Raw genomic sequence first — 27,964 nt, forward strand, 5'->3', positions numbered from 1 at the left:
CTTCCGGCACAGCACTACCACTACGAAGCTACTCCCATGATTCTTCCGTGTTTTCAAGCGAGGACAAACCATCACCTCCTACTTTCATCTTGGAACAAAAACATGCATATTTATGGTGTGTGCCACAAGTGACACTCACCAAGCTACGAAGTTAAACAAACCCAACTTTTACCACTGCTACAAAACTGTCGGAAGACTACACATATTCACAGACCTTGTATTTGGCGAGCTCCGCATCTAGGTCGACCTCCAGGCCTGGAAACAGCCGCTGGTAGGTGGACACTAAACTTCGAAACCTGAGAGGGAGAGGGACAAGATACTTAAAAAGCAGGTATTGAAACCATCTGGAAACAAAGGAGAATGAAAAACTCTATTACCAAACCTAAAGGCTATTGAACCGCACACAGCACATAAAAGTTGCTACCACTAGGGTGAACAATGTTGTCATCGAAGTTCAATCTGGATTAGTCTAGGTTCTCCAAATTTAATTCATACAGGCCACCACATCACTTTGAAAAAAATAACTAAAGGTCAGCTTACCTTTTCCAGACACTTATAATTCAAACTGAAAAACTATTTGACATTCATTTCGATATTAGAAGGGAGCTCTTTTCATATTCACAATCCATTGATATTAAACAATTTGGACTTATTTGCACATCATAAGTTAAATAATATTGGAGCCCTCCTATCTCAAAAATTTTCGCTATTTAAATTTAATAAGCTCCAAAACCTTCCCACAATAGTTAGGAAACAACATTAGTTGAGAAACAAGACCAAATTTACAAAATATAAAGTGATTGTGTTGTCTAATTTTTAGAACACCTTCGTTTCGCCAAGCTAGGTTTGTGCAAAGGAGATGAAGTGAACAACAGAGTATGTGAGTGACGCACAAAATTTATCCTGTCGTACAAAAACATTAAAGAACATATTTTTCATACAGATGATTAGAACAATGGCCCATCTACTGTGTTTACTCAATTTTAGGTACCCTTTTTTTCAGATTCAATTACAATTGAAAGTACTGGTGCTTAGATTCGAAAAAATTTAAAATGTACACCTCCATTCCCTTATTTCCGCGGCAATATCTTGACAAGACCGGCATAAGAATAACATTTTATTTGACAAACAAAACCTCTTATAACTCATTGCCACTTCCTCTAAGGCTGTCGAACAGTCGACACCAAACAAATCAACGCAGGTCCACAATGCCTGCGAAATCTGCCTATCTCTGCCCAATTGCTGCAGATTCTTGCTCTACACTACAAAGCTCTGATACAGCAATCGGGGTCGCTTTCGCTGGCTTCTGGCGTTTTGCATCGCCAGCTGTCGCGTAGTTTCGGAACGAAGAAACACGAGAAGCCGGAGATCGCGATCACCCCTCGAGACTCCGACAGCTCCAGCTTCAGGGGTGCTTAGATTCGCATGCAAATCTTTTTTTTTTTTCAAAACTTTTTCCACGATATTGGGCAGGGTGCTTGGAATCGCAAAAGTACGGTACACACTCCACTTTGCCCAGCGATGATGGCAGCATTACGACCTTGACAGGGCCACTATGCACGGCAGCCAGTAAAGATTGTCAACATTAACTAGTGGTCACATCAACAGAAACACAAGTTTGCAGAATAAGTATCGCCAACGCAATGGCCCATTATGACAGTGACGGACCCACAAATGCTGGCACAAAGTGGCAATAAACAACTCATTCCTTGCAGCGTTACCATGCAATGCTCTTAGCACACGGCAATGCCACACGACATTCTGCCCTCGTTAATGCCCATAAAAAACGAACTGCGCGTAATGGCCACTATTACTAGAGCGTATCTGGACCCCTGTCGACACAGACGTATCTCGGCATGCTCGTTCCTGCAACTGAAAAGAGATAACCAGAGCACGCACTCAATGACGAGTGAGATAAGAGAGCGTGCGTGTCTTTTCTGTTGTGCAACAACAGCAGCAGGGTGTCTGGCTCGCGTGGCGCGCGACAGGCGCTCAACAAGACCTTATCACCAACCTGGCACGTGCAGCCACACAGAAAATACATTAAACATTTGCACACCCTCAGCTTGACACCATTAGGAGGCACACGGTCCCCGCTTGTCAGGTCTGAAGCGTATCATGTCTTTTGTCAAGTCTAGCCTCAGCTTAAAACTCACTACCAATGAGATGCTGCCATGCAACAGGCACAGTAATACAACAGAGTCGCCCCCTCAAAATGTTTCTTTCAGGAACCTTGGAATGAAACCTAGCAGCCAGGGAAGCACTAGCTAAAAACATCACGTAAATAATTTACACTGTTGACTATCATTTGCTTTCTTCATTTCTTGTAAGTGCGACAGACTTCCCTAGAACTGGCAACGCTCTGCGGTTATAGTGATCATTATACGTACTCAGAACCTTCTTAATGTTGTTTCGTCTGCCTGAACTGGCAACTTCCGGAAGGTTGGACGAAGTAAAGGAGGAAGGAGGGGGAGCAGAGAGGGGTAGGACTCCTGTGCTGTTCTAAATGCAGCCACTTTAAACCTGCACTACCTTCGCCTATGGGAACCCACAAACTGTTTTTGAAGCTGCGAACAACAAGGAGAAAAGGGATTGCACAAACGAAAGCCCCACAGCCAGCCAAAACAACCACACCCAACACCGCACTGCCCACGCGACGTCTCCTGTGGCACAGTCTTGTTTTACATTGTTACCTCTACTGTATTCATTTGCAATATTTGCGCTATTCCTAGGCCTAGTACCTCATACATTCCACAGATGGCACCATTTACTCGTGCGCTGCATGCCGCCATCCCATATGCCATCTCACTAAAAACAGCGACCGGAGCCGTACAACACAGGCTGCGGGGACCACCTAACAGCAAAAAGCTCGACTCTCCCATTGCCAAGAAGCTTACAAAGCACGCAAGTGAGCACAGCAGCGGCAACTGCGGCTTTGGCTGATGGCTAACGCTCATAAAACCTGGTTCAGGGATACATGAACCTCCATAATTGTGTTTTATTGCTTTTCATTGCTCATTTGCTTCGCTTTAGCAACGAAACTGTGCCAACCGCCACAACTAAACACACTACTAACAAGAACTACCGAAAGCATGGTCGCAGTGTGCCAGTACTCGCTAAATCCGGTGCCAGCCAAGCGCCGATGAAGCACAGTGCCGCTTTGACTGGCCTGCCGTCAATCTACTGTGTGTGCTATACATTTGCCGTCAAAATGTCAACATGCGGGTAATGTCGTCAAATGTGAGGTGAGAATCGCAAGATACCATGCAAAGAGCACCCCTATAGTTGGCAATTGAGCTTGTATTGCATTAGTTTCTATGGCAGCTAGGCCGATACTGACTGACGACGATGTAGCAGCTGGAAAAATGCAGCGCCAAAAAACGTACCACCAGGATTCTATTGCACTGTGCAGCACCTTCTTCTGCCGAGCTTTGATTCAAAATGCAGTAGACGTCACACGAACGACACCCAAACGAAAAGGTGGAAAAAAAAACCCACCACCACAGACACAACACTTGCCTCTGCCCAAACACAGCGAAGTCGCCAACTAGATCCGCCATCCTCAGGCCCGTCCTCGAAGCCTGCATGGCCAGACACGAAGTGCATTAGACAAGTAGTTAAGGGAATGCCAAATGACAATGCCCAGGCAAAATTTTTGTCTTAGCCACTAAAACAAGGTCAAGGCAGGTGCTTCTGAAATTTACGTGCGAGACTATCAGAAGGTGAAGGAAGATGCCAACTTCTAGCTATATTACGAGGCTCAGATGCTTAACACACAAAAGAATTAAAATTTTTAGATGCCAGGTGCTCTAAAAGCTAGAGGAGAACAAAATTCCCTACATTATTAGGCAGCCCAAGCTGTCATGGTTCCAGGAAAAGGGCTTCAAGCCACAAAAAAAAATTGAGAAAAAATATTGCAGTGCCGCAGATCCCTACAGCTCCATTTTATACAAGGAATTCGAACTCCCTGCAGGACTGTCCAGGAGAAATCACAATACAGACTTTCTTTCGCTTCTAGTAAACAAAACACGGCAGCTTAACTTATGACACCAAAACCGCAAGTCTATAAGCCACTCTTTAACTGAGTGACGGATCAAGCAATTCCATGCAATTACAGACTGTTGTGACATGAATCGGACCAGTGGAGACTGCTCTACAGGATTGCCAATCTCAATCCAACTTAGCAAACAACTAAGTACAAGAAATTTCGCCCTTTGTTTCTCACATTTTCATTTTTGCTTAATTTCTTTATTTGAGCATACTGCAGGCCCAGTGAACGGCTCTGGCAGGAGGGGCAACAAGTAGTACAAAGCAAGATACAGGCAAAGACCCAAGTAAGCGAACAGCCTTGTCTAAGGCACCAATGTCGATGCATGAACATAACGGTCGCTGATTACACTCGGTTATGGAGCGTAGGAAAAAAGAAAACTTGAAGATGTTTGCACTGGCAAAGTAAGGTGTTAATGATCCAGTGTGCCTATTTCTTGTTGCCCTGGACGTCATCGGTCGAAAATACAAATCTGGAGCCAATGACAAGTTTTTCTTTTTCAGTAGCTATAGAAAGTTTAACCTCTGTATTCTGTGGCGATATTCAAGGGACTGTGTGTTATGTTGAAGCATCAGACTACAGTTGAATCCCGCCACAACGAATACCGCCACAACGAAATTTCCGCGACAACGAATAATTTTTTATTCCCCGCGAGTATCCTATAAGAATTAATGGCCTAAATTTCTCTGCACAACGAACCATTTTTGCAGAGCGTTTCCGCTTCAACGAAATTTTCCCGTTCAAAATCGAAACCGAAACTAGTTTTATTGGCGAGAAGTCCAAGTCAAATCCAAAGCCACATTAAGCATGAAATCACGTGATTGCAGTTCCGCCATTTTGGCTTTGTGTCGTGGTCGCGTTGTTCACTCGCTGCCTTTCTCTTCGACAACGACGAGTTTTCATCCGCAGGACACGATGGCAACGCAAGTGAAAAAACGCAAAACTCTTTCCCTTGAGCAAAAAGCTCAAATAATCGCACAAGCAGAAAGCGGAAGGAAGAAAGCGGCAATTGCTGAAGACTTCGGAATTCCTGCAAGTTCGCTGTCAACGATTCTAGGCAATAAGGACAGCGTGAGAATGGCACTTGCTTCAGGCACATCCTCGAAGCACAAAAAGGTGACGCGGCCCCTCCATGAAGAGTTGGACAAAGCAGTGCATGCGTGGTTTGTGGAAGCACGAGCCAGCAACGTCCCCCTGTCCGGAAGCATCGTCCAGCAGAAAGCCTTGAACTATGCATGCCTACTTGGCATTGATGATTTTAAAGCCAGCATTGGCTGGCTAAACCGTTTCAAGGCCCGCCATAACATCGCTGGAAAAGTGTTGTGCGGCGAGTCAATGTCAGCAGACGTGGACGGAGCAGCTGCTTGGAAGGCGAGTAACATGGCCGGAATTTTAAGCAACTTCGCGCCTGCAGACATTTACAACGCCGACGAGACCAGGCTATTCTACGAGATGTTGCCGGCTAGGACGCTCGACTTCAAGGGGCAGCGCTGTCACGGCGGCAAACACAGCAAAAAACGCATCACAGTGCTGCTTTGCACAAACATGGATGGCTCGGACAAGCGTCCGCCGTTAGTCATAGGCAAAAGTGCAAGCCGCGCTGTTTTAAGGGAACTCGTAGCCTACCTGTGCAGTACAAGGCGAACAACAAGTCATGGATGACCCGCGCTATTTTCACTGAGTGGATGATGGCATTCGACCGCGACATGAAGCGGCAGGGCCGTAAAGTTTGCTTGCTTTTGGACAATTGTTCAGCGCATCACTCCGACGAAGTCAAGCTCACTAACACGGAGCTGAGGTTTTTCCCTCCCAATTGCACGTCTGTCTTACAGCCTCTCGATCAGGGCGTGATTCTTAGCCTGAAGCGCGCTTACCGCGGGAGGTTAATTCAGCGGCTGCTTTTTAACACTGAAACCGGCCGAGACACGAAGGTGGACTTGTACGTGGCACTGCAGATTATGTCTGCTGCCTGGAGCACACTGGGGCGCTCAGTAATTGTGAACTGTTTCAGGCACGCCGGATTTGCCGAAGGTCGACCCGTACACTCTGCTGGCCTAACACCAGGCGTTACAGACGACGACGAAGAGGCGTCACCGGCTCCGGGGATCGCGGCCGCCTGGAAAACGCTGGGAGAAATAGGAACCGTGCCGCCTAATCTCGAGCTCGACGAATACATCGGCGCTGACGCTTGTGTTGTTGTTCACGAAGATGTGAGTGATGAGCAGATCATAAAAGCTGCCCGGAATAATAAGGACTCTTCCGATGAAGAAGACGACGACGTACAGGAAGCGCCGGCTGCGCCAACCGCCGTACAGGTGATGGACGCTTTTGATGTCATCAGGAATTTCGTTGCTGTCCGAGACGACGATGTTGCAATGGGTTTGCTGACCGAGTGCGAAAATCGCGTGACGGCGTTGCTCGCCGTGAAGCGTAAGCAAACCAAGCTTACAGATTTTTGGCATTAAACGCCTTTGCTGCTGCTTGGGCAATTCTTTCTGCGTTTCACGTCAAATTTTTGCGATAACGAAGTTCCGCGAGAACGAATTTTTTTTCGTGCACCGTGAATTTCGTTATAGCGGGATTCAACTGTAGACGGTGAGTCAGTGGTGCAATGTATTTAGAAAATGTAAACCAAACAGCCTTGGGCGGAATTTTTCCTAGCACATTAAAGTTAGTCTGTCGTGTATAAATAACAAAAACGGGAACCAGGCTACAATCCATTACACAATATCGCGATTACTGTGAAAGCCCCATTTCGCCTTAAAAAGTTGTCATCAGGCTTTAACAGTACGCACGAGATACCAAAGCATATTCCCTCCTGCGATGAACACGCTTTCCTTCCTTAAAATTTTTGCGACTTTTCTCTTTCTAACCAGTTCAATCACTTCAATCAGGCATTTCAAGCTCCGCTTAAGATGCGCGGCAACAACAAGCATGAACCAAAACAAAAGCTTCCACTCACCTTGCAAGCATAGGTGGGTCCGATGCCCTTTTTAGTGGTGCCAAGGCTGCAAAGGAAGATGAAGCGCCCAAGTCAGACAGACAACAGAAAGAAGTTGACAATTTCAATCCTTTTAAACAAGCCCCGTACACATTCACCTATTCAAAGTACCTTTTTACAGAGTCTTGTGTTACTGCGTAAATATCATCCAATTTGAAAATACTTTTGTTCTTTTTAAACAATACAATTTACTTTGCCACTTTATCACTTTGAACTGCGTCCCATCAAGGGAGCCAATAAACGTTGGAGCAATAAGGTATAAGGCCAACACTGCTGTACCTCTGTCTTTGTTAAACGCTGTTGCAGTGTTTGCATATTGACAAGGATCAACTTTTATTTTTGTTCAGCGGCTATTTCAGTACCCCGTCCACATGTCCAGGCACCTCTTGTCCACAGGAAAAGACGTCGGTGAGAAGCAACTTCACAATGCTTCCGAGCCTACGCCTCTGAACAACTTAGCTTGACAAACAGTGGCTAACAGGAAGAGGAGTACAGGAGACCAGCCAAGTCTGTTTCTTACTTTCCTAAATCCCTTGTAGGAGGCCTGCCCTATTCCAAAGTTGTAACTCTGCAATTATTCACTACAAGACCTTTCCACCGCATGTTCACAAAAAACAAGTGTACAAGGCCGAAAAAAAAAAAAAAAAAAGGCATTTCAGTTTGCATCAGGTAGGCCAGGGCCAAGAAAAGTGAGCACAGTGGAACAAACTTCACAGACAACTTTGCAAACTGCAGCTTAGTGAAACATAAAACTAATCTTGTACCAGCCAAAAGACAGCTTAATTAAACCAAATATTAAACCGTGTCAAGAAAACACTTCTCTTTTCCAGACTTCCTACGGCAAAGATCCTAACTCGTTAGGTAGGAAGGCAAGTAAAGTTAAATAAAGTCGTTCATATCAGATTGGAGATCACATCATCAAAAGATTGATACAGCTAAAAGCTTTTCATTTTCTTTCAATTCTAGGAAAATAAGAATCAGACAATGAACTCACCTCTTGGAGCCCTTTTCAATTTCCTGAAGGCCATCCACAGCTTGATGGAAATCAAAGACTGCGAAAAAAAAAAAAAGAAAAAAAAACGATTGGTAGGACAATAATCAAGCTTGGTGCGAGAAAAGTGCGATGTAACATCTTGAATTTGTACTTGACAATTACTTTTGATACTTCTAAAATAAATGCTTTTAACTTTAATCCAGGACTTTCACGCACAGGCACGCACACAAAGTGCTAATTCTTGTGGAAGGTGAAAGTGGAATGGGTGGGTGGGAAGCTCACTAGCACAAAGGGATAGCGTGGGGAGGTTAGTGGTGGGCAGTGCTCCCATAGCTCAGCAGGCTTTCTCAATGCACAACCAGATGCCGATTTTCCTGTCGCTTTTTCCCATCGTTTCTAGTGGTGAGGAGAGCAGAGTTGATGTAGGTGCGTTTGCACCTAGTATGGTCTAATGAAGGCTGGAAGATTCATCTGCCAGGATTTCACACAGACAACGCCGACGTTTTCACTAAGTGCCAATAGTATTGCTACTGCAGTAAGTATGTTTTGGAAAACAGAAGCAAACGTCGTCAATAGGCAGCTTTCATTCTGTGTGCAAAAGATAGATACACGACAGACTTGCATACGTGCAGGCACAAAATTTCTCCAACACAACTCCTACTGCTCCGAGTCTATTCTATCTGCTCAAGTTAAGACACCAACGCAGGCCTCAATTCTGCATTACTAGTTTAAAAAAATGGTATGTACTGTCAACATACAAGCGTTCAAACGTATGGGGGCATGACTAGCCCATTTCGTGTCAACACACCCATGCCATGAGCTGTACATGTGAACGCACTGTCAAGTCATAAAATCCCCTAACTTTTTCTCCACAAGTCCGCTGCTTTGCAGTTTATGACTATAGATGTCACTATTGCTAACTTAACAAATGGTCAGTTTTTAGCTGGTAGTAAAGAAAACAGGGGCAAAAAAAGGCCCCACAGACCTATGTGCGACCGGTCCGAGATTAGTAGCCGTGATGAGATCTGGAGACCTTTCGCCTCGTTCGCCTTGATCTCGTCGAAGAGCTGAGGAACATTGATGACCACACCATTGCCTGCAACATAAACGCGGCAAACGTTTTCACAAAATGTACAGCTGTCAGCTGGCACCAGGAAACGAGAGCGCACATGCCTCAGCCCGAGCATTTCTGCCCTGGACACCCAATATGGACCTCCTACCCCACTGCTAACGTACACTGAAATATTTCAGCACGTAAGATTATCTCGCCAGGTCTACCCTCCATCGGCTAAGACACTAGACAAAGGGGAGGAGGTACACCTCCACAAGCTACAGACCAGCTCTTTCAACAACCCCCGAAGACTACACGCAATAGATCCAGAATCATTTGACTCACAGAGTGTAGTTGAGTCTAATTGGAGTAGACTCCCCGCACCACTAATGTATATGCAAATTCTGTGGGGAGAAGGCAGACCTGTACCATATGGTGTGGGCCTGCCAACGAAATCTGGCTGTCACTATTAATAACCAGCCAACGCAGGAGGCAGCTCTGACCAGCTCGGACGCAAGGAGTCAAAAACTTGTTGAAAGAGCGTGGGCAACAGCCTATGTCAGTGGGATTCCGGACTGAGGACTCCAATCGGCACTCATCATCATCATCAGCCTGACTATACCCACTGCAGGGCGAAGGCCTCTCCCATATTTCTCCACTTAACCCGGTTCTGTGCTAGCTGCATCTCCTTGACCCCTTCGAACTTCTTAACCTCATACGCCCACCTAACTTTCTGCCGCCCCCTGCTATGCTTTCCTGCCCTTGAAATACAGTTTGTTGCCCTCAGCGACCAACGGTTATCCTCTCTTCGCACTACATATCCTGGCCATGTCCATTTCTTCTTCTTAATTTCCACTAGAATGTCGATAACTTGAGTTATTTCTCTGACCCACTGTGCACGCTTCCTATCTCTTCCAATCGCCACTAAAGCCTCCTAAACATTTTCATTAATATATTTGCCCCACCACCAGCTGGCACAAGCTGAGGTACCAGCCCCTGTTTTCACAACCACTAAATTGTTTCCCAATACTTGTAGCCCTATTTGAAAAAGTGGAGGAGTAAAAAAAGAAAACTTTTTTTTCCCAGGACCAGAACAAAAAGTATGCCCTATGCAGCTCGAAAAACTGAGCAGCAGAGCCAGGTTGATAAACGCACACATCAAAGCTTATCAATGCTTGCAGCTAGTCACCCTGCCACGTAAAGCGAGCAAATCAGTTGAGCCGACGCCGATTTGAGGCTAGACTTCGTGAAACGGCAGGTTTCGAAAGATATACTAAAGCAAAGCTTCAAATCAATTTCGAAAGTGATTCGAATGACAACAGCAGGAGCTAAATGCATTCCACAATAAAGAAACATAAAAACATGGGGTGTACAAGTTAACTCTCAGCCAGCTCTGTGTCCATATAATAACTGGATTTTAATCAGCAAAAGGCACAGTTCCCACTGGGAGACAAATACATGCCTGCAACCTGGTGGTGGGTATAAATTGGATAAATTTTTCTTCTCTCGCACCGATTGGGGGAAGGAGGGGTAGCCCAAATATCCAGGTAGTGCCCAATGAGTAGTACTTTCGCACGGACTATGCAATAGCGGACTTTACTAGTTTTAAATATCTGTCAGAGCACTTTTGTTCAAAGTACAACAGTCTCGACTGATGGCGATTCACCAGCTGCAGATGTTGAAGGGTTCCACAGTGCGTTGACGAGAGAAATTCAGTTCTACTTTCGGTTTTAAATCCCCTTTGCCTGTGCGAGAAGTGCTGACGTCACATGAACGTGCGGCGCAATGTCCTGAGGCTCGGAGATTCGGAAGTGCAAGAGTGCAAAAACTTCCGTACCTTTTCTAGAGCTTTGACAGCGCCATGACTTTAATCACGCGATTACTTAGTACAGCGGACAGCACAAAGGCAGCCTAGCCAACTCTAAACGTACACACAAGCAGCTGCAACAGCGAACATTAAATGCAACTACCTACACCTCCTTTGGCTTTGATCGGCTGCTTAGCCAATGATGATGATGGTGCTAACGTGACCATCGATGGCAATGCTACCAATTACGACGTATTTGCAGGTTTCGTGCTGCCAGTTTTGCAAAAACCATCCTTGAGAAGAGGGCAGAGACAACTTGTCGATATAGGACAGTGAATCAATATAGGAATCGGGGTGAATCAAAAGGGTTGATAGAAACGCAAACAACCCGGGCCTTTCCATAAGCGTAACAGTAAACAGCGAGAGATGATGCCAAGGCAACTGAACACACTCCACTCACCAACAACACCTGTGCACTTTGTGTTGGTCAGGCCACTCGGTAACAGGTGGAAGTCGTAGCAGACGCTCTCCACAACAACCGTGTGGCCGGCATTGTTGCCACCCTGCAGTTGCGATGAGACATTTAAGACATTTATTATTAAGAATGAAGGTAATACAGAATGTTGAGGCAGGACAAAAAGAGGGAACATGTCCTCCTGACAGGGCCCCGACCTCAGAGGGAAACGAAGATGAAGCGGCAGTGACGTCAAGAGCAGTTTCACAAACAAAAACGCAGCTTTACATTTTTTTACTAGATGCACATAACGTAACATATAGACATATCACAATTCGCAACTGTAATTTAGAGGGATTTCTGTAGTTGGGTTGGGTTGTGCAAGAGGCAAAAGAATTAATTGTGAAAAACAGTGAAAAAGCAATAATTTATTGTGAAAGGGGGAAAATATTAATATTTAAAGAAATAAATAATACCGCGTAGTACTGATCAAACGTACAGGGATATAAAGGTCGAACATTCATGCTTGAATTTACGAGCTGTTTTAGTTTTCTGCGCTATATCAATTAGTTTAGGGTGTGCATTTACAGATCAACATAAATTGATAATCCACTGTTTCCTTTCCATTATTTGTATGGGGACGTTTTATTAGAACTGAGGTGCGCCGCAGAAAGTGAGCAGTATCTCTGCTAAGGTGACATTGATGAAAATTGTTGTAGTTTTCTGCTTTTTTTGTAAAGACTAAAAGACCTAACTGAAGAAAGAAGAAACTGAGAAAACACTGCGCCAACAAAGTATTACCATCAACCACATGCTTCCCCACTTCTGGCTTTGGCAAACGCAAAACTCTTTCTCGTTGTTTTAAGCACAATCAGTGAGCTCGAGAACAGCTCATCTGCCACGACCACTGCAACACTTTCCCCTGAATATTCCCAGTCTCAACACTTCCTGCTGCTCTCAATTACTCTTTCGCTTCAAATCTGGTCGGTTAACCTAGAAAAGCTAAATTACACTTGGGCAAGGTGCACTTCCTCAGCACAATTTATACGAGGATACTGGTTTTTCAAGCTTGCTCTATGAACCATGCTACTCCCCCTTCCATCTATTGATCCCTCTTCCTTCCTGTAGTAGCTCAATGCATTGTCCTTAGTTTAGTTTCAAGCAATTCAATAAGCCTCAAAGTCTCAGCACCATAACTGAGTATGGCCAGATAGAGCTCTTTGTGTATGCTTTCCCTTCAATGCTAATCACAGCAGAAAAGCCTCAGCATTGATCCACTCAAATCTGAGTTCACAACAGGTACAAGATGTTTAAGGGTTTGAAAGTCTAGTGACCTTCGCAACACCATATAAATGCCCCCTGTCAAACCAAAATGCACTTAGGCTTCAGAATGTCAGCACAAACAGAGGTCACATGGCCTTCACGCCAACGTTCTCCGTCAGAGCCCACTCAAGGGATCCCCCGAGAGGCAAAGCTGCCAGCCGTCAATACATTGAGTTGCATAAACAGGTGACGCAAAAATCTTAGCGCCTTGCATCACCTGAAGAGGCAGGGAGTTAGTTGCATGCCAAGGAAAACAAAAAAACAACAAGAAACAAACAGTGCTAAACAAAATGCCATTGACAGGTGTCCTCGAGCAGGGTGAGAAACGTGCCAAGTTTTTGTTCAACAAATACACTCCAGAGCCAACAAACCCCTGCGGTCACGGCAGTTTCACAAGACAACAGCCTACCAAGTACAGTTGGTCGCTGAAAGGGTCGCACCTCAAGTTCGCAATGCACGAAGTGGCCCAGAAAGACTAAGAACACGAATGAGCCTCTTATGTAACCTTATCAGCAAAAACGACAACCTGTCAGGCTGGCAAATCCAGAGTCCACAGAAGCCATACTCTAGAGGTGTAACATCGTCGCACAGTATATGGACGTTCCCCTCTATTGAAACGCGGCTGCCACAGCAAATTTTGAACCTGGGTTCTGTGGCTCAGTAGCCGAGCGCTTAACGACTGAGCCACCAAAGCGGGTCTGCAGTTGTCTTTGCCTGGCCTTGATGTACCACCATATTTTATGCCTCATTTTGAACAATGAAAGAGTGTTACAACCTACACGACCATCACATTTTATTTGCTCATAGCTTTGTTGGTACTTTATGTTGTTATCTGTCTACCAATCAGAAAAGTGTGTATTGCTGGAAACACCATCCATTAAGGTCATAAACGTGCCCTGCATTATGCAGAATTTCCATTGGGCCCTCTTATTATGCTCCCAGCATAAAATGTATTTGAAACCGATAAAAAAAACGGCACACAGCAGATCCTCCCAAAAATGCCCGGCATGCAAAGGCTTAATGTAACATACCACAGGTTCTTACTTGGCCCAACGTCACAAGCTTACTATTGCTTGGCAGGCAGCCATGACCAATGTAACATGGCTCCTTGTCACATGATAGACCACGTGGTGCTTATATTAAACCGTAACTTCGTGCTGACAGCCTCCAGAGATCTCAGATGGGGGGCTGGGGAGCAGTTTAACTATTAACTATAAAAGAGCCGCTAACTTAACCGTCCTAATGTAACTAATCCCTTTCCCCACGTCAATCATTCTGACCGTGAAAGGCCGACTGTCCCTGAGACTGAAGAGCCTAGCTCTCCCCCACCCGACACAAACACAGCTAACACCACATAAAAACAAGACAAAAAGTGACAAAAACAAAGGGGCCTAGAAACGATAAAGGACGGGAGGTGGGGGACTTGGAATAGAAAGCCGCAGTGGTGAAAAGTCAGGGGCACGCTGAGTGGCACGAGATTGTACGCACATTCCATCTCCTCCCCCTTCGACCCTGCACCTCTTGAATCACCCCCTCCCCCTCGAGACCGAAATAGACCCTGGCAAGGTACAGCCAGATGCGTTCGTGCTTGTGAGCCAACCCACAATAGGCTGAATCTAGTAGCAGGGCAAGTCCCAAAATCTGGACCGGCTGCCGGCCAGAGCAATGTAACTCGCCGAGGAGGAAAGAAAACATCAGTTCAAATGTTTTGCTTGCTCGGACCACGTGCACACACAAACATGGGAAACACTAAAACCCCCGTTCTCGTTAGTTTCACTGGTTCATGAGCTTAGTTTGCTAACATTGCCTAGAAGTGGAGGAGGTGAAAGGCACGCAGCCAGAGTCGCTTTGGGATGCTGAACTCCACAAAACCAAACCAAACTAACAGCTCTGTAGGCTAATTTATTTCATCATCATCATCATCATCAGCCTGATTATACCCACTGCAGGGCGAAGGCCTCTCCCATATTTCTCCACTTAACCCGGTTCTGTGCTAGCTGCATCCACTTGACCCCTGCGAACTTCTTAATCTCATCCGCCCACCTAACTTTCTGCCGCCCCCTGCTACGCTTTCCTTCCCTTGGAATCCTTGGAACTAATTTATTTAGTTATTCATATTTATGAAAATCCCCTATGTAAAGGTTTTGCAAGAAAGGGTGGCTTCACAAATGAAGGCTCTTGACAGCTGTCTTGAAATTGATCGAACTGGAGTGGTACACAACTTCTTCAATGACGGTACAATGCATAGTGGTACTAACACACCATGCCACTCATGAACACGTGTGTCAGGTCGTACCTTTCTTTCTACCAATTCTTAGAAAAGACAAAAGCAATACTTGTGAGGGTTTGAACACTAAATTCCAAGAAAGAGAGCCTGTTTTCAGAAACAATGTTTCTAGGTTAATTAATCAAAGCGGTTGCTATTTTAGAGCACACACATTTTCCTTGTTGCAAGGAAAGGAGAACACTGACTGAATGAATGATTATAATGCTTAACAGCATTGAAAACAATATCAATCTGTATTCCTAACAAAACTTCCTAGCCGCCCTTAACCCCTGCAATACCAGCAAACGCGAGCCGGCAAACTTCCACATCATGAAATCTGCCACGGCCATAGCACGGCACTCTCTCGCAGTTTCGCTTTCACTTGTCTTGTAACCATCGTTAGACGCTCCAAAATATCAGATTATATGTTGCAAAAGAGAAGAGTTGTTTCCTGGCATGATGTAATATCTATAACAAAGTCAACTGAAATGGTGTAATCCATCAGAGGTTACATTTTTTCTCAAGCACTTGTGATAAAACAATCAGACACATTTTTTACCCTCTACAGCTTATCACCAGCTAAGAGCTCTCCAGTGCAAAGCTATCAGCTGGCACCCATGCTTCTGATATGACGTTAGTCCCGTGTAAACTCCTAGAGAGCTAACAAGAAGAAAATAAATGGAAACGCACATCACAGGAAAGTTCACGTTTTCTTCCCCTCTTCAAGAGTTCAAGGAACTGATCCTGGCACGTGTCAAAAGGCAAAGGACATCAAAGGTCAACGGAACTTTTATGCACCCTAGGACTGATTACAACCACGTATATATATATATATATATATATATATATATATATATATATAGAGAGAGAGAGAGCCCATGTGCACATTTGCGTATGTAAAAGCAGATACCTCAATGTGTACGAGCTGGTATAGTTGTGCTTTTACATACGTAACACAACTATACCAGCTCGTACACATTGAGGTATCACGTTAGTCGAAACTGATCCTAAATACTCCACCTTGCTACCTCTTTTTCACTCCGTTTCCATCCATCTCTTATCCTGTCCCATGTGGCATGGTCAAGACGCTCACAAAGAGAATGACATGTTTACTGCACCTTTCCCTGCACAATAGCCAACTTTCTTTAACACGTTATTGCATGCCAGCCATGTCAAAATAATGTGCCACTACTGCTTCAGAGATTAAGGCAATAACTGCAAGCGGCCAGGAATTTCACAGATACTTACGATGGAAAAAATCTGCAGATACTACTACTATTTTTAAAAAACATGCACCATTTCAATAATATTCATAACAGCGAAGGCACTGAAATTATCTTGAAAGACAAGACAGGCATATCCAACATCAGTTACCTCAAGCATGACGCAACTGCATGCGGACTCTTATGATTATACGAATTCTGAGCAGGATCTCTCACCGATGCACTACCAGCAGGCAGGACTATCCTTTATACCAGAGAACACCTGCTAAACCATCACAAAGCAAGCCTTTCAACAGTCCCAACAAATGTCCACAGGAGCAAATCGATAACAAAGCTAACGAAGCAGGGGTAGCACATCCTGTTTACGACATCCAGATGGTTGCACCAGACTAAGAGCACACTGCAATCTTGTGAACACAACAACCGCTTCCTGGCATGCGCTGTCTGGCCAGGTGGCCCGGTGAGATGAGCGTCAGCACACGATACAAATGGCGTTCACTTGCCTCACTCCTTTTGAGAGCAGTGCGATCTGATAATAGAGCAAGACACAGCAACAATGAGTTGTAACCCCGCCTGATAAGAAAACAGTTGCGGCCACCGCAATCTAGTTGGGAACTCCCTAAACCGCGTCACCGGTCACCTCACAACTGAACCTGTGTTTGCTTTATGAGTGTGAGTATCACCCAACAAGGAACCGGATGAGATAGTCCTGTGACCTAACCAATACTGGAAACACTTCCCTGCCAGACAAGTACATCAAATTTCAGGATATAAGGCGCATTCACAAATAAGTGCACGAAGGGCAAGGCAAACGATCTTCCAACGATTTTGAAGAAAATAATGCCAAAGAGGAAAAATTGTACTTCAAATATATGTCACGTACAGTGCACATTCAACAAGTTCACTCCTCAAAAAGCAACTTTGGAAAGCAAGCCTAAACAAAGTGGTGTAGACCACAACCTACTGTCTATGTGCAATTCTAGGTTTACATGTCTCTTGTAACCAAAAATTCTAAAATCACTGTGTTGATTAGTTTATCGCACATCAGCATATAAATGCATTCCCACGTATTAACAGGAAATTGTTCAGGAAAGCCTTCCTGTTCCTCTAATACCTTTGAAGCACTCTTACATGCTTGTCACCCTCAGATGATCCACAAAAAGAAAGACATCAGGATTCCGAGCTTTCATCTTGTGATCAAATTTTGACAGCAAGGAGTTAAAAATGCTGGATGTCATTCATGCATTTTGATTTGCTTCGTAGGTGACAGTAATGCGATGCCAGTGGCTGAAACTGCGGGGTCGTTTTGACTTTCCAATCATGGAGAAGCATTCCTCATTTCCTAACATATACAACAAAAAGGACACTGACATGGAACAGAATTTAGCCAAGGGAATCTGAAGTGCATCCTGCACGAGTTGGTACGTTCCAGATGCATTGCATGAGCACACCTGGGTTGTGTCTCTTCTAAATAGTGAAGAATTTACTCCAGGGACCTGAAAAAGTTGCCCTTAGCAACCGAGTGTCTCTTGTATGCAATGTTGTTACCATGGCAGACCATAGCAAAACCAACCAAACCATTTTCAAATGTTTCTTATAACCGAGTGTCGCTTGTAACCGTGTCTCTTGTAACAAGATTTAACTGTAGCTGCATTCTTAAAATCAAATAAGTGTTCAAATTTGTATGCACATTAGAAGCGGATTCAAAAATTTAAAAAACAAAAACTAGGAATTCTTCAGACTTATTGATGCAAAGTATAGCTGCACAATACAACCCAGGGCAGCATTAGAATCGCAAAACAACTGCATTCCTTGAGCATCAAGTTAAAGTACAAAGTCAGACACGACACTAAAAAATTAAAACGACCCATGTGTGTGAGGTCAAAAGCATGCTATGGCTATAACAAAAGCCAGACGGCAGACTCGTCACTTGCAACAACAGGGCATGCGTCAATGAATTGCGAAAACACAAAGGCCACAAGGTCACCGGGCAGCAGTAACTGCCTGGCAAGCTGTTTACAGCTGAACTGCAGACACGCAATTTCTTGCGCCACGCTGAAATACCTCGCGCACAGCAATCAAAATTACTGCAAGTGGCAACTATTATTCAAGGAACAAGAGATAAGCACAGGATGCTTGCACTCCGCAGAAAGTTGCAGACAAAAAGTGAATCAGGAGGTGTACTATTCTTGCCGAGTCACATTTTTCGGTGCTCATCCCCAGTGATAACAGAATGTCCCCTCTATTCCATGCAGTTCTTTGCCAGCATTACAGTGGTGCAAGACATGGTTCCGTAAAATGCACAAAGCAATTTATTGGGACAAGAGTCAGATACAGAGTCAAAATATAATCTCAGTTGACCGAGAAAAAAAGTTTCCTAGTATGGCTGGATCCTCGTGCAGTACTAAATAAAAAATCCGAGCACAATTCTCATTAAAACAACAACCTGTGCACTTGCATAAAACTAAAATAAAAGCCGCAGTTAAGAAGTTAAAGGCTGGCAAGATCAAAATTTGACACTTATGAGGAAACGCTGGTCTTGAGCTTCTCTCTTTTAAAATCAGATTAAATTGGATTTGCTTGCTCCATCGATTGCAACTATGCGCATTATTACAGTGTGAGGTATTCAAAACAGTATAATTCTAATTATTTATGCAAGCAATAGGAAAATAAGTATTATGCTGAAAGGTTTTCCTGGCACATTGCCACAGACATTGTAAGAAACAGAACGCTTAAAAAATTAAAATCAAAATTTCCAAAATGAATTTGAAATTTTATTGCTCTTGATTTGAGCACATAAATGTTTCTCGAAAAAAATGTGTGGCTGCTTTGTGACCTGGTGTGGAGATGGAACAGTCTTCAAAAGTGTGCTACCAATATGGCGTGATCCAAATATTCACCTGCCTTTTAGCACAAAGGCTATGGTTGCCTATGCCTCGATAGGTCTTTTTTTTTTTTTTTAACCAGGATTAAATGAGGCATGCCCACACCTATATTTTTGACTGAAAGGAAGGAGGAACTACACTTATTCTTCTTCAACAGAAGTACAAAACTGTTGAACTGCAAAGCGCCGTGACCAGAGGAGACGATCACAAAGGCACGATCACTCAACTCGACTCCTCCACAGAGGCCAGCTTCAACAGAGCACTCGCTCCAAAATCTCAACGCGGCACAGAATGCCCAACAAGTGGAACCTGTGACCCGGTTCGTGCCAGACACGCGCGTGCAGGAATGTTTCCACCCACTGCTCTGGAAAGGCTCCAAGTGGAAGAATAAAAAAGAGCCCGCAGCAGGCCCGCAGGAAAACCCCCCGCCCACTCACGACAGCAGGCATAAGCAAAACGGACGGACACGAGAGTGGCACTCTGAATGCACACAGCTGCTTGCCTGTCTAGAGGGCAAGGGTAGAGGAGCGTCCAAGATAGTGCAGCATTTGTGTTGATAAACACGCCTGGCTCGGTGCAAAACCACAGGCTGCACAATAACGCCTGCCAGCCAGAAATTTGGCCCCAATATATCGAGAAAGGCAGCACTCAATGCCACTGCTGTGGAAGGCCTTTAACTCGTGAATTGCCACATTTTCTTTTCAAGTATCCCTGACACTTTGCTGTTTTAGCTAGAACAGGTAGACGTTTCAATAAACTAAAACCACACATAGAGGCAGTACAACCTTTGTGTCCATTCCGCTTCCACCATTGTTCTTTTTTGTCTATCTTGTCATCCAATGTTCCTCCCCTAGCCTTCCTCTTCGCTACCATCTACAAACTGTGCAATAATCTAACACTGCCAAAAGTGAAATGCCAGAATAGGCTGGTTTCCTCTCCAAAAATTCTCCCCAAAAAACACAGAAGAGCAAGCTCACTAGCAATTCTACAGAGAAACAAAATGATGGCACAAGGTTGACTTAGACTTAGGAACTAAAGGAGCCCCACTACAGTACTGCTGCCTGAAAGCCCTCAAGTGGTCCAGCGTAATGCAAAAGAAAAAAAAAATCTATATAGCTTAGAATATTAGCACAGTTGTATGGTCTTCAAGCTTCCAAGAAAGCCCTGTTTGCAATCAAGGTCAAAATAAATAAGTTGATGGTCTTTACCTTCCATTGCGCACAGTTTTGCGCTGGAAAGCAAATTTTCTTGCGCACAAAGTCTGACACTTGTACCAGTTTCAGTAGGCACATTGGAATGGCATATAGCTGCCTCTATACCATTTCTACATCAAGGCCAACTCGCTCAGAAGTGCCACTTCTCACCAGCCATAAATGGTGCAATGGTCACAAAGCTTTGAGAGCAAGAAGTGTCTATTGAGTCTTCTTACACAGTCTGTCCTACTCATAAGTACATTAACGAATGCAACATCAGACCTCCATTCCTTTCACTCTATGGTAGCACCAGATTCCATTCCAGAAGTCATGCCCAGTAAACACAGAATCCAAATTTTACCTGACCTCTGGCAGTCTCCTCCAAACTGCATGGCCTGCCCACCACCAGTGGCAGAACTATGCAAAAACTATCAACAACCAACTGTGAACTGCTGTACTATACTTTATAAAATGCACTTTCAAAAGTAGGCTCATGAACTATCTGTTCGATATAAAGAAAAAAATTGGAGGACGCTTAAGCTTCGCCTTCAAGAGTGGAACGCGATAGCGTTATTGCACCTAGTCGAGAAAACTTATTAAACGCAAGGGTATTGGGGCATCCTCACACCGGTACCCGCGCGGCCCGAAGGGGAGAAGCGGGTGGGCGAAGATAGTGATCTAAAGAAAGGAAAGACGCTTGATTCTACAACCCGTGAGGGCGCACGGCGAAACGTCAGGGGCGAGCAGCGCGCCACGTGTCGGGGCAGCGCCGCACATAGCGAGGAGGGGTTATTCTGTGTTTGCCGCAAGATGGCTCTGCATGTGCGCAGAGCGCAGAAGAAATGTAGCAGAAACGTACTTCGCTACTCGTGTAACTGCGACTTCTGTAAGTAACATGCTCATAATTACCGATATACACCGCAGTATAACGTTCTACGGCACGTTTCTAAGGCAACACCGCATTCACTAGAAGCGCTTTTGTACCGCTTTCAAGCATCGAACTCGTGGCTGAGTGGTAGCCTCTCCGTCTCACACTCCGGAAACCCTGGTTCGATTCCCACCCAGCCCATCTTGGAAGTTGCTTTTTATTTATGAAGTGCATGTTTATTTATGAAGTGCATGCCGGGATTTATCTCTCACGGCCAACGCCGCCGGCGACACCGGCTTTTCTGCGACACGAGCTCCTTAACGCTACCGCGTTAAAAATCGTTACACTGAATAGAGATTTATTCGAGCACCTCACGACACCCTGATCAGCACCAGTAGAAAACCTCACAAAGGTAGCTAGTAGTTCGAAATCATGAGGAAAACGACAAACGCACAAATGAAATAAGGATAGAAGAAAAACAAACAAGACGAGAAAACTTTCTAATCGGACTTAACAGAGCTCCCACGTCAGCACGCATACGTGCCCACTGTGCTAACAAAGCAACCACCTGGTTGAGAGTCTGCAGCTGTGCTTGTTTGTCTTGTACCCTCGATGTCAACACATTTGCCACGTGACCTCCCGAGTCTCCCCTTGCACGCTGCCTTTTCTGTGCTATGCGAACATGAATGCCTACAAATTTATAAGGATTTTTCTGCTTTTGTGAGCAGGAATACCCATTAATAAAACAAGTAGCCACCAGATTAACTTAACGACTTGCTATACTGACACAAGCCTCCATAGTCCACAATCACCATCTTAAATGGCGGAGATAAAATGGACAATAGACAGCTTTAGTTTTTTTGCCTATTTTATTACACGAAACAATCACCAGAACCCAACTAGGTAGCTCCAATATAGTGAGGGGGGGGGGGGGGGAAGAATTGGACGTGCAGAAAAACACGGCCATTTCCTTTCATGTCAACAGGTACCTAAGCACTATTTCCTGCAGCCCTGTTATGGTACATAAAGTAAAAGGGCAAGTACATTCTTGAAACAATAACAAATAAAATTTTGGACGACCAGACATCCGATGTGACAATTCTGCAAAAGCAGTTCGGTTTGCCCTTTGTGGTTACTTTGATGTGTTCGTTCTAACCAAGGAGTCAACACAAGTGACAAATTTTCTGAAGGGTGAGTCAGGGTTGAGAGTAGCAATGGGTGGATCGGCAGCCCCTGTGTGGGGTGGGAAGGTGGCTGGAGGGTGGCACTTCTTTTCTGGAAGCGCACCCCCCCCCGCTCCCTTTCATCGCTGGATTCAGTTTCGCTGTCCCGTTTTTCCTCCGCTGCTACTCAGATTTAATGACAATCACTGTTGGCTGTTATCTTTTATATCACTATTGAAATTCCTCATCAAAATTATGTTAGCCTGAAACAGACAGCTGCCCTTTCAGTTCTTCCATGCGATCATAACAGCCTGGGCCATAACTTCATCACCTGCCATCTGATAGTCTGAAAAAGACTGCTGCTACGACAGGTCTAACATGTAGCCATAACGGTACTGCTTATAACTTTATCTCCGAGCTGCAGCTCTCTGCTCTACATTTAACGATATTATGTGAGCAAGCTGCGAAGGACCTTACTCAGCCAATGTAACTGGCCTTCGTACAGGGATACCACATTGGGACGTTAGGATGTGGAGTGAAATTAGTCTGAGGCATGCGAAAACATAACCTTGGTAAGATAAAGTAAGTATACTTCAGAGAGCAGATTGTTGGGGGAGTTGGTGCATTGCAGACACGTTCAAGCCGGTACGAACAAGGATGAGAGAGATGTAGACAACATGAGCACTATAACGCTCGTGTTGTCTACATCTCTCTTGTCCCTGTTCGTATGCGCTACAACGTGTCTGCTTCGGAGAGGTCACCTTTCATTTTGCAGTGATATGCCTGTTTCTTTTTTTTTTGCATGTGTTTTGATGCCACGCACTACTAAAAGGCTCCCAATTTATTTGACGCCCCCATGGTTCGTTTCTTGAACTCAGACAACATCACACAGGTGTCCTCTCCATTTCATATTCATTAAAATGCAGCCGGTATGAAATCCAGTCACTTTAGGTACCACTGCCGAACGTTAGAGCCGCTGAAGTGGGTAATTGCCATTTTCAAAGCCACTCGCACAAAATTATCCAAATTGAGTGATTGTGTGTCCTTCGCATTCATTTGTTCATTTTTCCCCCCAAAAAAATAAACAATAACTTGCTGGAATGATCTGCACAACCATGTTGCACACCAGCAGATTAATTTTGATATTCACTTTGCTTGGCTTTAACCTCAATGTCTAGCTTGAACCTGTACCCTTATGATCTCGCATATTTTCACAAAAATCTTCAAAACATATACGCAACGTCAATCATGTGCTGTGTACCGGAAACGGGACGAAATTTGTAGAGCAGGCACCTGTTGTATATACAATCTGGTGAGCTCATACAAGGATGTAGAATCAGGGTTTGTACAGATTCAGAACGGGAAAATTCAAGAATATTCAAGGAATTTCAAGGCCCAGTTGGAGTATTTTCAAGGACTCAACACAATGCTACAAGCAGCAGTTTTCAGTATCAGATACCAATTTTACTGAACAAAATCGAAAAAGAAGCATTTCAAGGAACAGCTTGTATTGCCCTAAGACAACATTGTACTAAGCTAACATAATAAAGCCAGTGTTGCACTAAGCCAAAATAATTATAAAATGTTCAGTCTTGAATAACACCCTGCAATGCACTGCACCAATGTCGAAGAGCAATCCATTCTGCAAAACTGCTAATGGCAACTTCAGGGGAGCTCCTGCTGCTTTTCCTGAATCTTCTCATTGAGGCTATACAGTTCCTCAGTATTCCTTCGTGCAATCTTCCCCAGACTATTGGATCTGACAATGTACTTCAGAACATTAGCTGCCTCTGCCTTCTCAGCATACGCACCTGCTGAAGCCTGGAGGTCAGCTATTGTTGCCTCGTGTTTCTTTTTTTTTTTCATTGCGTCGATCTCTTCGTCGATGCAGCGCCTCTTTGATTCCCTCACATCGTCACATTGCTTATATTTTTGGCTTCAGAGCCAAGTGGCTCCAACATGGCTATATTAGCACAAACTGATTTCTTACGCCTGAAACGCAGATACTGAAACACGATATTGAAAATACAAATATTTTAACCACGTTTTTTATCTGATTATTAACCATTTGCTTGCACTACGCTAGGAATTCAAGGATTTTCAAGGGCCTTGAAAATGAAATTTTCAAATTCAAGGGTTTTCAAGGACCTGTGCGTACCCTTAAAATCTCTGTCGGTAGAAATAAAATAGACAGCTTGCCACATAATGGCAAAACCTGCTTTGGTTTGGTTTTGTGGGGTTTAATGTCCCAAAGCGACTCAGGCTATGAGAGACACCTTAGTGGAGGACTCCGGAAATTTCGACCATCTGGGGTTCTTTAACGTGTATTGCAGGCTTTGCCATTATGTGACAAGCAGTCCATTTTAATTTTACCGACGGAGACATGCACTTCTTGGCACCTACTTTATTTCTATGGAAGTTTATTTCTAGGAAGTTATGAACTTTAAGGCCCCAGAGAAAGTTGGCACCTATGGCATAAAACGTACATTTGTCGCACGATTAAAGTATGTTCTTAATGCAGTGGCTTTACACAAATGGATCGCCCATAGGACACGCATTAATCATGTCTACCTATCGACAACACCAAATGACACTCGGGAAGCACTCGAAGAGGATTCTCAAACTGGTACACTGGAAGTAACGAACTCTGCAAATGCCCTTCACGGTCAAACCATCCCTGGGCAATTTGGAAACAAACAATAATCTGCCGTTTCTGACCACTTTTCGACCGCAAATCTGGCGCCTAGACCCAGCCAATCTACCCCACATTGGGGCAATCGATCGCTTCCCTATCGCGCAGCGCGATCACGAGAAAACATCGCCGCCTTATCGGCGAAATATATCGTCGCGATGCGCGTGTTCTGTATGTTGTCCAAAGCTTGAACATCTATCTTCCCGCGCGGCTTGGCATGCCACAGTTCCCACGCTTTTTCCTCGACAGAGGCAAAACGAATGGCTTGAGCGACAAGCAACTCGGCCGTAGAAACTCGATAACGGCATGTAGCACAGAAAGCCGGCGCCTTTGATGGCGAGCCGGCGAATAAAATCAAGGTCACGTGAAGAAGTCATGAGCTGGGACCGCCGTTTCTTTAAACGCCGAACGATTTTCCACAAGAGAAAGGCGCAGGAACACCTTTCTTTTCCTGGCAGACGGATAACAAACCGATAAAGGGATAACCGCGAGCGATGTCTGGCTGTTAACAGTCAAGTAAGTCCGAACGCGAAGAAAACGACTGCCAACGGGTGAGCTTCCGAGCATGTCGCGCGGCACCGCGCGCGCCAAGCGAACATCCTCAACCAACAATTCTAGCAAAAGAGAGCTTGAATGAAGTACAGAAGGCAGCAGACGAGACACGTTCTAAAGGACCACAAACAACGACAGTTAAGGCGATATGACGGCAGCTATCGCTTCGATTCTGGTTTTCACCGGCGAAAAGCGCGCGACAAGCACCTAAGGAGCCGGTGGCTTCGACAGCCAAAACGGAGCGAGTGAAACAACTCGCGACACAGCCGGATCTAAAAGAGTGCGAAAACATGCCGAACTAAGAATGCCACGTGTATCGCTTAATGTGGAAAGGAAAAAGGCCAACGTCAGTCCAAACTCACCTGACACCGGCACACGATCTGTGCGTCGCTCGCCAAGAGATCGACGATTTTGCCCTTGCCTTCATCTCCCCACTGTGCGCCTAGGACAATGTTGGCGCGGCTCTTGGGCTCGGCCGGAGACCAGGACATGCTGTGAGGTATCGTGCTGTTACCGTTGACGCCGTTCGGGCAGCCGTAGTTGTGTATGTAATTCGACATGACCGTTGTCGCTGCCGCAGCTCGCTGCTGCTCGTGCGGTGCCTAACTAGCAGCCGACCTCTCCGCGCCAGCCTCCTGGCAAAGATGGCAAGTCGCGTGGAATTCGGCCAGATGGAAAGCGAAGGCACGAGTCGCACTTTCGTAGCGTCCGCAACCACGTGCCCACGCCGCCTGCGCCTTTCAGGCCTGAAAACGTTTGTTAACTCAACTCTGCATTTAGACTAGCACCCCCGTTGAAAATTTATTCTGGAATTTCTTGCTCTATTCGCGTCAAATATCAAAACCGCTTCTTAGAACCTTTTCTTTTTCCCAGTGGCCTGTTAACCTAGTAAAGCCGCATCGCAATCATTATAAACGTCACGTGACACCGAATATTAGGCGCGTGTTTCGAACGTTAGTTTTGTTAATATTCCACCTTTCATTGCCAATGTACGAAACAAAGACATCGCGAATTGAATCCATTCTCAAAGCGCACAACAAAGACATATAAGTCCGTATACGATAAAGAATAAGCATCATTTCGACATAAATTGGACCAATAATGCGACACTGAACACCATTACGACAGGCTCAGCAGTGGTGTGGCCGGGTAAAACTCAACAACGCAGCAGCAAGTAGCTCTTCGATGGCGTGAGATCTCAGGCGGCTAGCGTTATAATGTGGGTCGGCAGCATTCGCTTGGAGGCCACTTTTGAGGGCCTATTTGGGGCTGCGCTCTTGAATTCTACCCGATGGAAGAGTGCGCTTTCTTTCTTTTTCTTTTTTCTTTTTTTGCTTCTCAACGCGAGTTATATCTGCGCAATCTAAAGAGCTTGGATGTGTATCAGTAAATCGAAATCCTCGACTTTAGAGGTGCGCTGTAGCAATCGATTGTCATCGTCGTCGAAAATAAACCTCAAAACAAAGATCAAAATAAGCTTTACCGCCTAAAATTGTACGGTGAAAGCATGGTGAAAGCCACCTCTGCACATAGGTTATGCGGTCACGTGAACACGAATGGGACGGCCACATGAACACGAATGGGACGGCAATGGACAACATCAAACCACCTAATTAACTAAAGTACGGCAATTAACTTTTTGATTGCTGCGGCCAGCGTGATCGAATTTCATGTAAACATAATAGCTGCCGCATTGCTATACGGCTGCTTTTGTTAGAATTATTCCCACAGCACGCCACGATATTAGTCCCCAAAGTTTCAACTGATTTCATGCAATGACGCTTCCAAGTCGGTGGCCGTCGACGGAGAGCATCTCCCCAGTGTGATGCAGCTGGTACGCATGGCGTTTGTTTCACAATAGCCGAAAGTAAAAAGAAAACAGCTGTCAGAGTCTCAGTTCGAACTGCGCAGTTGGCAGACACTTTGATCAATGCCTGCATGAGAAATCACGTGTATCGAGCTGAAAATTGGAAGTGAATATTTCGTAATACATGCGGGTGAGGAGAATTCAACTAAACGAGATTGTGTAAGAATAAGCTACTGCCTCTCCAGTATAGTAATGCCCGCTAACTGCTGCATATAAAGGTTAATTAGTCAATTTAAGATTAATTGTTACCTACCACTTACACCTCATTTTGTATCCAAATGGCCGGTTAACACATGTCAAGAAGTGGATATCTCGTAACACTCAGTGCCTAATTAAAAGAAATCTGCCAAGCGTATTTGTGATAATCTCGAATGCCATCTCGAGTGCTCCTTAAAGCAACCACCAATACCCACCATACGCGCTCTTTCCAAGTCGAGAACAAGCAACATATGCTCTAAAACTAGCAGTCCAGAAAGAATAAGTGAAATACTGGTAGTCAGGCGCCTAATTCAACTTCCATTAGGTGGAGGAGTCTGCTAATTTTAATTCCATCGGCGTGTCTTTTAAAAATGAAAAT

The 27,964-nt window shown here is 44.8% G+C and overlaps 1 protein-coding gene across 1 annotated transcript in view; it reads right to left on the reverse strand.

The window, feature by feature from the left end:
• The window catches only part of Adss (adenylosuccinate synthetase), a 48,280-nt gene extending 22,082 nt beyond the window's left edge, over positions 1–26,198 (reverse strand). Inside the window, exons 1-7 of the mRNA XM_084583877.1 lie at positions 25,883–26,198; positions 11,362–11,464; positions 9,029–9,139; positions 8,044–8,101; positions 7,011–7,056; positions 3,520–3,581; positions 215–296 (exon numbers count right to left, since the gene is read on the reverse strand). Coding sequence (XP_084440003.1) covers positions 215–296; positions 3,520–3,581; positions 7,011–7,056; positions 8,044–8,101; positions 9,029–9,139; positions 11,362–11,464; positions 25,883–26,080 — 660 coding nt within the window. The 5' untranslated portion in view covers positions 26,081–26,198. The remainder of the gene's footprint in view (positions 1–214; positions 297–3,519; positions 3,582–7,010; positions 7,057–8,043; positions 8,102–9,028; positions 9,140–11,361; positions 11,465–25,882) is intronic.
• Between the last annotated feature and the right edge of the window lie 1,766 nt (positions 26,199–27,964).

Source organism: Amblyomma maculatum, chromosome 11, assembly GCF_055883805.1.
Source record: "Amblyomma maculatum isolate TAMU_Amacu chromosome 11, ASM5588380v1, whole genome shotgun sequence".
NCBI lineage: Eukaryota > Metazoa > Arthropoda > Arachnida > Ixodida > Ixodidae > Amblyomma > Amblyomma maculatum.